The sequence below is a fragment of the Parasteatoda tepidariorum genome, chromosome X2, assembly GCF_043381705.1.
Source record: "Parasteatoda tepidariorum isolate YZ-2023 chromosome X2, CAS_Ptep_4.0, whole genome shotgun sequence".
NCBI classification, from domain to species: Eukaryota; Metazoa; Arthropoda; class Arachnida; order Araneae; family Theridiidae; genus Parasteatoda; species Parasteatoda tepidariorum.
In genome coordinates, this window is record NC_092215.1 from 7,298,269 (window position 1) to 7,309,627 (window position 11,359).

Here is an 11,359-nt window from a genome sequence, read left to right on the forward strand (position 1 = left end):
TTCAAAATGAGCTACTTTTTCTCAAACGTAAACTATAACTTCATAATAAAAAATTCGACTTCTTTTCTTGCATATTGAGCAGTACTTCAAAATGAGCTACTTTTTCTCAAACGTAAACTATAACTTCATAATAAAAAATTCGACTTCTTTTCTTGCATATTGAGCAGTACTTCAAAATGAGCTACTTTTTCTCAAACGTAAACTATAACTTCATAATAAAAAATTCGACTTCTTTTCTTGCATATTGAGCAGTACTTCAAAATGAGCTACTTTTTCTCAAACGTAAACTATAACTTCATAATAAAAAATTCGACTTCTTTTCTTGCATATTGAGCAGTACTTCAAAATGAGCTACTTTTTCTCAAACGTAAACTATAACTTCATAATAAAAAATTCGACTTCTTTTCTTGCATATTGAGCAGTACTTCAAAATGAGCTACTTTTTCTCAAACGTAAACTATAACTTCATAATAAAAAATTCGACTTCTTTTCTTGCATATTGAGCAGTACTTCAAAATGAGCTACTTTTTCTCAAACGTAAACTATAACTTCATAATAAAAAATTCGACTTCTTTTCTTGCATATTGAGCAGTACTTCAAAATGAGCTACTTTTTCTCAAACGTAAACTATAACTTCATAATAAAAAATTCGACTTCTTTTCTTGCATATTGAGCAGTACTTCAAAATGAGCTACTTTTTCTCAAACGTAAACTATAACTTCATAATAAAAAATTCGACTTCTTTTCTTGCATATTGAGCAGTACTTCAAAATGAGCTACTTTTTCTCAAACGTAAACTATAACTTCATAATAAAAAATTCGACTTCTTTTCTTGCATATTGAGCAGTACTTCAAAATGAGCTANGATGACCTCGTTCGACAATTGGATCGAATTTGGCAGGAAATACCGCAAAAGACCATTCGGGAGCTTTATCGGTCTATGCCACGCCGTGTGGCAGCTTGTATCTAGGCTAGAGCCGGGTCAACATCTCATTGAACTTGTTACTGTAACTCTACAATAAATAATTAAATTGTTCTGAAATTTTAATCATTTACTATTCTGTACATTGTCTTCCTATCCACCAATTTTCGTTTCGATCGGACATCTCCTTCTTGGTGCGTCAATTTTTTTGTTATAGAGTGCATATTTGAAACTGGTTTTTTATAAAAAAAATCATTATTTTTCTCAATTTTTTAAAATTTATTTTCAAAAAATCCATTTTAAGGGAGCCCCAAATGATTGGGGGCCCCAGGCCATGGCCTAGTCTGGCCTAATGGATAATCCGGCACTTGCGAAAGGTATAGTGCACATTGTTGGAATTTTCTACGAAAAACTTGTTAAATCATAAATTTTTAGTTGTTATTTTACCATGTTCAAGCAAAATAGTCAAATAACCATAAATAAGAAGGTGTTTAAACTGTTAACTGTAAGAAAAACCGTTTAATAACTGATTTCACCTAAGACGGTTAAATAACCAGAATTTTATCACACCATCTAAGCCCACCTTATATAGCAACTTAGTTCTTTGCAGCTGGGTACCTATTATGGCCGAGAGGGCTAATTTGTCAGTCTCATGACCACCAGAACGGGGGTTCGAGTCTCAGCGTTGACATCACAACATTTCATCCAGCCCCTTCAACCCATGAAGAGTTTTCAGTGTCTGGCAGCCCCCTATTTGTGACCCTGGACTAATAAAATACGATACTCTCATTCACGCATAGACGGCAACACCATAAGGTGACTTAACACAAAAAAGTATTGTATTTCTCAGAACCAGATAAACTAATTAAGCCCCATTCCACGGTTTTGCATTTTAACCATACTACTTGTAAACGGCTTTAAAACCGTAAAGCTAAAAAAATGATCTTTATCGTACATTTAATTCTAAGAGTACAGTATCGATTCGCAAATAAATCAAACAACTCTCACCAAACTTTAATACTCAAGAGACAAATTAAAACTTTTAACATCACGGGGTGAATATGCCAACGTATGACTAACTTTTCCCATCCAAATGCAAAGAAACTTAAACTAGAGTAGAACTTTTAGCATTTTAAACAGCGACGCAGTTGAAGTATGATGTAAATTTTCGACAGTAGGAACGAACATGAAGGCGATTTCTACGCTTTCTCTCTTTATCTCTGTCTAGCGTTGCCACTAAACCTGCTAAAGTATTGTTTCAACTCAAAAGTTTTTACTGTTCGTTGAAAACACACACTGCAAAAAATCCACTTTAAAATATTGCGGAACAATGTGACGACACTTTGGGTGCATCATCCGTAAAATCCATTATACTGAAAAATCCATTTTTTTCATAAAAATATTATACCGTAATTATTACTGCAATATTTATTTTATGAGATTGATTCAGTGATTTTACGAAAATTATTAATTTAAAAATTATGGTATAATAATAGATTTTTATTACGTAAAAATAAATTTTTCGAGGAAAAGTACCTTTTCAATGTGATTTTCTTACAGTGCGCATTTCGACATTTAATCGCTCTAGTCGTAGCCTGTGAGAGTCGAAAAATCGATTTTTATTAAAAATTAGAAAATCGATTCCTTTTTCTGGCACAAAATTTCATTCCATTCCTTCGAACGGTATACTCGCCGGCTTGGATCACGTGATAGCAAAGTTATTTTAATTTTTTTGCGCATTAATAATGTAATTTCAATTACACATAAAAAGCAAATTTTTTTGAACTATTTTATACTAACTATTCTATTTAAAATATAAAGAAACTATTTTACTTAAAATATAAAGAAAATGTATTTATTTATTAAAATTAACAAAACTCATCATCACGAAAATTATAAAAATTATAATCATAAAAAATTTATTTTTAAAACAAACTTTAAGAGCATTCTCAATCACATAAATTTTTTTACAAACTATTTTTTTTACCTAATAATTTTTTTCAATTTTAGAATAGCGATACCAAACTGCCTATTTATAGAAACATTGCATATAACAGAATTCAAAGAAATAAAAAAAGCTTCAAAACTAATGAATTATGATAATCTGGCAAAAAAAGTGTATATAATAGTCTTCTCGGTGTCAAAAATAGAAGATAACCTATCATTATTGTTTACATTAATGCAAGCAAGACTACAACAATCTAAGAATGTTTAAAGGATTTATTGAAATTCTATAAAAATGAATCATTCTTTCTCCTCTTCTTAGCATTTCGGAAATGCATCGAAACAAAGATTTATTTCTCGGAAAATCTGTGTTATGAATAGACCACTTTAAATCTGATCCTAAAGTGTTAAAAAAAGTCAACGATAAGAATTTTTATAGATAAAGCAGTGAGGAGAAACCTTTGCGACTCGTGGCTCCGCCGATTTCACAACTCTGTAACAAATTCCGGTTCAAATTCCGGTAAAAAGGCACTCAAGGTGCTTTATTTTCTTAGAATGCAGCAAATACAATCCGTGGCCAAATTAATAGACGCACTATTAGATTCTATGTAAAATCTCAATTATCGGGTCATACTATACAGCTTTATTGTTTTCATGTGACTGAAACCGGTTTGCACTTGATTACGTTAGTGTATCAATGGATTAAATGAGACGATATATACTATAAATTTGACGATACGATAAATATATTGTATAAATACAGAATAATTATAATATCAAGCATTATATAAGTATATTATAATAATGAGATCAAATTATTAGACGTACTGTAGTTTTTTAATAATGACATGATTTGCACGAGTTTATAAGCGATACTTTTATATTTAAACATACATGTAATGGGTTTTTATATTCCTATATACTTCCCATTTGTATTTATTTTTAACGTATTGCATTACAATGTTAACCAATTCACACAGAAGCGTAAACAACCGGTGTCATGCGAGTAAAAACAATGATAATTATAATTTTACATAGAATCTTAGAGTGGGTCTAAGAATATGGCCAGAGACTGTATAATGAATATAATAAAATAGCTACAAATCGATCATTCAGGGAGCTATGGGAACAAGGCACAGCAGAGTGGACAAAACCGTGAGATAATATTAAAATGTTCGATTTTTACTTAAAAGTAATTTTAAAACTGTGCATTAATTAAGCTGCACAATTTTCAATTACTCTGAAATAAGAGGCAAAAAGGACATAGCAATTTAGCTATATCTGGCGCACTAAAAAGGAATTACACAGTGATAATTTTTTAAATACTAATTTCTGTGTAGCTACACTTACCAAAAATCTATAGCAAAATAATTTGAATGCTTAAAAACTTAATACATAGATTGTTATACAGAATATTTTACAGATTTATGAAGATTGCCTAGCAAATAAACACATTCAATTCTGCTATATTATTCCCATATTAGATTAAGCCTAATTTTTACAATAATGGTATCTAAGCCATGGGGATAAAGCTCACGCCTCCCAATGACCGGTTCGAATCCCGGCGATGGCTGGTTGATTCGAATTCCGCTCCCGGCTCGCACAGACCACAGTGCTCACGTAAAATATTCTCAGTGGTTGATGGATTATGGGTTAGAGTCCCCTTGCCAGCAGGCTAACCGCGGGAGGTTTCAGTGGATTTCCTCTCCATGTAACGCAAATGCGCGTTAGTTCCATCAGAAAATTCTCCACGAAAACAAGTGTCTCCCAATACTTGATCCAGGAGTTCCCTTATCTTCTGGGTTGGGTTCAAAATTCTATTAGGCTACAATAAATTCTGCAATATTAAATAGTTTGCAAGTAATACTGGTTCAAATAATTTTAAATTACATTTATAAAAACAAAAATAAAATATTGAAACATACATTTTGCAAAAATGTATTTGACAAACAAAAAAATAATTCCTTGAAATTCTTAAACTTCGGCAACTATGTAACTTCTTAATTTGAACTTCCAAAGAAATAAATATAGTATAAACTGTAATCTTAGACCTTTTGACCTACATCTATTAGTTTCCTGTGTTGTGGACACGGAAGTAAATATCGGAACTTACTATCAGACATAATATTAATTTGTCATTTTTGTGACATATTATTCAGCCCATCTCAAATACAGCTGCAAGACCTATAATTAACTACTACTGACCAAGGTCAGTTCATTCAAGAATTTACTATCCGGCAACGAGAGTATTCATATGTTTGCAAACTATTTCCAATTTGAATTTGTTTACCCTTGAAAGTTAGTTAAACTAAGTGTTTTTAAACTAGCGCATAATCTAAGGTTCACATCAAAAAGTATAATTACACCAGTAAGCAAAATTATTGTGTAGGAACTTAAGTAGTCAATTAAGTAATTAAGAGAGAAATATCGAATGAAATTGTCATTATTTTAAAATGTGATTTTTAGAAATAGGAAAGAAAAAAAAAAAAAACAATTATCCTGATATTAAATGTTGAAACTTTTTTCTAAGCACAGATGAGCAGTTTTTGACGGTTTCAGCCGTCACGTCAATATATCTGTGATAAAAACCTGTGTCAAGACTTTCTGTGTTAGTCTAAACATATTTTTTATATTTTAATAGTGCATTGCATGTAATGTTTAAGGTCCCTGGATAAATTATTAGACTCACTATAAGATCTCTATGTAAAATCTTAATTATCAGGTGATACTCTATACAGCTTTAATGTTTTGACGCGACTGAAATTGGTTTGCACTTGTTAACGTTTGTGTATCAATTGGTTAAATTAGACGATATGTAATATAAATTCGACGATTGGATAAATTAGACGATATATTAGAGAATATTTATTATATCAGGTATTATATTATAATAATTCAACCAAATTATTAGACGCACTGTAGTTTCTTAATAATTACACGATTTGCACGAGTTTATACGCAATATTTTATATTTAAACATACATGAAATGGGTTTTTATTCAGGGGATTTTTTATATATTTGTATTTATTTTTAACGCATTACATTACAATGTTAACCAACTGATACGCGAACATAAACAAGTGCAAACTGGTTTCAAACGCGTAAAAATAATACAGCTGTATAGTATATACTGATAATTAAGATTTTACAAAGCATCTTAAAGTGCGTCTATAAAGTGCTCAATAGTTGTAGAGTTGCTTTAAAGAAAAAATACTAATAATATAAAAAGAATTTTAAACGTTCCAAAATGCAATTACATTTCCTTATATAAAAAAATAAGGTAATGGCTTAAAATCATTTTTTATTTTGCACTTAATATTTTTTTAAACATTCATTAACATTACTTTGGACAATTTTGTTATTTAAATTAATCTAATCTTGTAATTTGGATTTTACTTAGTCGAATAATTTAACAAAATTAAGAAATAAATAAATTGAAAGTGTTAAATTTTTTGTCTAAAGTTCTGAAACCTTTATTTATTACAAGATCCCAAAAATCCTAAAACCAATCTTACTAATCTTGTAAATCCTTTTAGCAATTAGACTATCAAATCAATAATCAAAAGTAAAAACTGAAGGTCTTTTCTTTACAGAGCGCACAACTAATGCCAGTTTTATTTTTCATGTATATTATCTATTTAAACTGAATAAATAAATACCATTATGAATTAAATACGTGCCGTAAATATCAATTAAGCCTATAAGTTATTCGATGATGATAATCTTTGAATTCTTTATTAGTAATACAATGCACGTTTACTATTTATTAGATTCAGATACACCACAGGTTAAATACCTCAAATTACGCAATGAAAATTGATACTTTGAAAATTTATGAGTGTATCTAACTTATTTTAATTTGAAGCAACTGTAAACAGAATATTATAATACGATGTTAATATGTTAAGTAAGAAATATGAACGAACATTTCAATATTTTTGCACCTTGTTTAGATATCAAATTCTCCTTTTCTTTGGAAAAATGAATTTGCTTTTTATCTATAAATTATAATATCTATAAGAATCGGGTGTTAATCCCGACTTTTAATGAAAGGTTCTTTTTTGTGAAATAGAGAAAAATCTACTTATAATTTAGTAAACTTTTGAAGAAAAAAAAAAGAGTATAATTTTTGTGATTTTCTAAAAAATCAAAAAATACGTGGAGTGTTAAAAATTCCGGATCAAATTACAGTAAAAAGTATTAGCACTTCATCCTTAAAATACATTTTTATCGTTAAATTTTATACCGTTATTTTTACAGTAATATTTACTTAATCACAATGATTCCGTGCTTTTCAGTAAAAGTTACGGTAAAAATTAAGAGATATCGGATTTTTTGTTCCGTAAAATTTTACGGTAAAAATGGATTTTATGGTGAAAAGTAGCAGCACTCAAGGTGCCAATACTTTTTGCGGTGATTTAATTCAGAATTTTTTACAGTTTGGTGTGTCCAAACTTTGTGTGAAAAGACTTGTTTTGATTTAGTGTAAATATTCTCATTTTCTGAATTAAAAAGACCAAAGAATCAAGGTCCTTTTTTCGTGTAAAAGTGAAAATTAAGTTCTGTTTTTGTGTGGAAAGGGGAGTTCTTTCAGGAAGCTGTAGTTTTAAAATTACGAGACGCAAAACGAAGTATTTTTTAAACAGTCCATTTTCAAAAAGAAAAAATATTGATATAAGATAAAATATTTTATGAAGAGTCCGTTTTTACGATATAATCATTTGTACTTGGTCCGATTTCACATTAGGATATTTTGTGTCAATTTTAACTATAAAAAACTGTAAAGAGCCCGCAAATGGTCCCAAGTGTGGGGTTCTAGCAATTAATGGTTTCATAAGATAAAACCGCTATACCTCAGAGGCACTTTTGTTAATTCGATATCCTTTTATGCACATAGACGAAAAAACTTACTATGCCATTTCATAAAAATGTTTCAGCCAAAAGAAATTGCTAATAAATTCCATTTTTTTTTTTTCTTTGGCGATACCCTTTCAACTTTGACATTATGGCCTCTCATGACATGCATCCTTAATTCAACGTAAAGTGGACAATTGACCCTGAAAATGAACTTCATTGTTTTTGGTGCTAAAGATCTAATTTTTTTGTCATGTTTGCTGCGTACTTGCAATACATTAAAAAAAAATACAGAGAATTCTTAAAAAATCTTCTTAAAAAAATACAGAAAATTTACAAGATTCGCATTTAAAATCATTGTGGCAAAGAATTGAAAAATAAATTGTAACGCAAGAAGCATTTTTAATAATGTATTTTATAGTTTAAGACACTTTTTAATGTCAGGTAATTAAAAATGCTAATTGTTTTACAATTCTATTTTAAAATATCAGTCACAAGTAAGGTCTAAGAACGATTATTTTATGAAATGCATTTAAAATATTTGTTTACATAAGTAAACAAAAATAACGAACGCAACAAAGCAAGTTTTGCAATGAAGACTACTACAATACTCAAAATTTCATGTAATATTTATTCTTGATTGTTTAAAATCAAACATTTAAGAAGTTGAAATCAATTGTAAACAATTGTAATGCGAAGTGTTGTTTAACTATTGTTTTAACTATAATCTCCGAATATTTTTTTTAAACTTGGTACCTTAAGGTTTATATATGTGCATTTGACGCAGGGTTGGGTTTTTGACGTCAAAAAGTGGTTTTTGACATGACAAGGGTATAATACTGGTTTAAACCGTCAAAAACCCGTCAAAAATGTCAAAAACTGAAGTTTGCCAAGAAAATATATAAACTTCAAAACTACCAACAGTTGCCATGCATTATATTGAAATTTAATTATACTATAGGTAATCAGCAGGTTTTAAAATATTTTTTAATTAAAATTAAGGTAAAATAACAGATTTAAAATCTCAGAAATTTATATTCAAATGCATGTGCAGAAAAATTTTGCACAAAAATTGTTTAAATATTTATATTTAAAAAAAAAATTTTTTTTTTGATACTTAAGAAAATTAAAAGTTTATTACTATGCATTTTTGACATATAAGGAACATATAACTAATATTTATAAGGAACTTACAAGTTATGTTGTATAAATACAAACTTGATACAAGTGTATGAAAAAAAATTTTAATGTTATACCGAATATCTTTATTATCCAGTATGTTAATTTGAATTTAAAAGTAGTTATATTTATGAATAATGATAAATATAATTCATATTGTTTATTATATTTATTTATAATTATTACACTTATCATTTTAAAACAATTTTTATCTCTTAATTTTTTTTTCTCCACTTGTATTAAGAATACAAATAATGCATATCTTGAAAGCAAGAAGTAATTATTCAACAGCTGAATATTTAGATATTCAACAAAACTATATAGTATTCAGCAAAATGAAATTCACAAGTATTTGGATAAACTAAATTTTCAGCATAGTAAATGAATAGGCTGAATATACTGTAAATCGACACTAACTACTCTGTGTATTTAACAGAAAGCACTTAAATTTGTATTGTCTTATGTTAAAAAGATTATTAAGAAGATTTAAAAGAATATTAAAAAGATTTTTCTTTAAAAGAAGATGTCTAATGTACAAAACTGCTAATGTTTATCTTTAAAAATGTCTAATTTTTAGTATAATCTATACTATACACTAAATTTGGTTATAAATAAATTTCTTAATAATATCACTGCAGATTTTCAATAACACATGAAAATGAATACATAATATTACAAAAGATGTGAGTTTTCAAAAGTACAAGATTTTGGTTACTATTCAAAATATAAGTGTTTCTTCAAAATTTTAAATTTATTTTTTCTAGAACATATTTAGAAACACTATCCTTTATAAAAAATATATAAATTTTATGTATTAATTAAATTTCACATATGAATATAGGTTTTTGACATTTTCGACATTTTTGACAGTGAGGTTTTTGACGTGACGGTTTAAACCATGGTTTAAACTGTCAAAAACTGTCACATGTCAAAAACCTGCCAACCCTGATTTGACGTAAAAAGAAATAAAGTTTCTGGCATCAAAATAAAAACAAGATTCATTGTAACGATTTTCAACGTATATTGTCCCTTTAAATTGTACAATTAATAAACAATGAAAAATTTGTGAATTATATTCTTTTAAAAGCTTTTAGAACCCATTAGCCCAGAATAATAGTTAGACAGACAAATTCGTTACTCCAAAGATCATAACATAAAACGCGAATTATAAATTATTTTATGATTTTCTTCAAAATGTGTAATATAACAAAATCTAAAAAAAAAAAAGTTTCAGTTTTCTCAGACCATTATAAACATGTACTTATAAAAATGTTCATTTTATTTTCAATTTTCGAAAAGAAATTTTCTTCTAACAAAAATGTAAAACTAAAACTTGGCTTTTGACATTAAGAAAACACATTATAAACGAAATTTGAGCATTAAATAGGCAGTATTGTACAAATAAAATAGAATTTGCATACAAAATTTAACGTCAAATCATAAAAACAAAGAATCGCACATCTTCACTAGTTCTAAAAGAACAGCTGTATTCAAAATACGGGAAATACAAACACAAACCGTTATAAAACCAAGCTCATTAAATTCAACAGCTGCACGCGACTCAATATGGCGCTCACCTGGGCATAAAAGTTGATGACGCCGAAAGCCTGATGATTCTCTCAATTATCAAAACTCAAAACGGAAGTGTGTGCAGAGATTCCCACATTAAAAGAAAGTCTTTAGTTCATGACCTTGAATGTTGTGTTAAATGGTTTTTACTAGAAAAAAGGAAGTTGGAATACAATAGGAAACTTAACACCATTTTTTTTCCACATTGAAACTTTAGGTTGAATGGCCAGTTCCTTTTCATTAGTTGAGTCATTTCTAAGTAAACCGTAAACTTCATGTTTATTCTGCTTAAGAAAAATATCTAATTAAACAAACGAAGATTTTTTTTATGAGGCAATTAAGTGCTTTGTTTGAAAAATTATGCACAAAACGAATAAAATGCTTTTAAGATTTAATTATAAATGTTTTTGAATCTATTCGGGTGTTTTATTCACTCCGAAATTGAGTTTTTTTTTCTTCTTCCTAATTGCCATCGTAAGAAAAATTTTTAGGCAGTATTGCTTACAAAGTTTTGCTTCTGCATGTCTCACAAGTAGGACTGGGCTATAAATCGATGTATCGAGACATATAGATTTAAGGCATATGTCGGCAAGACGATACAGCGACTTTCATTCAAGGCGATGCATCAGAAATCTGATTTAAGCCGTCGAGTAAAGACAGCGAGCGCAAAATGATATAGCGATATAAGACACGCAAGGATATAAGATAACGATATAGCGATATAAGACTCTTCTTTTACGTTCCGATGTTGACTCGCGCTGTGGAAGACGATGTTCGTTTCGTTATGTTGAAATGGCCTGGATTGGTGAGCTGTAGAATCAGAATCAGAGTTTTGAGAACACATATCGTTATATCGCATGTTCCTTTTCGCACCTCTTAGCTTTTTTTTT

The 11,359-nt window shown here is 28.9% G+C and overlaps 1 protein-coding gene across 1 annotated transcript in view; it reads right to left on the minus strand.

Moving 5' to 3' along the window:
* Positions 1-11,359, minus strand: part of LOC107454853 (large neutral amino acids transporter small subunit 2) — a 79,063-nt gene that overhangs the window by 15,362 nt on the left and 52,342 nt on the right. The window contains exon 5 of the mRNA XM_071188302.1: positions 4,217-4,223. Within this exon, the coding sequence (XP_071044403.1) occupies positions 4,217-4,223 (7 nt within the window). The remainder of the gene's footprint in view (positions 1-4,216; positions 4,224-11,359) is intronic.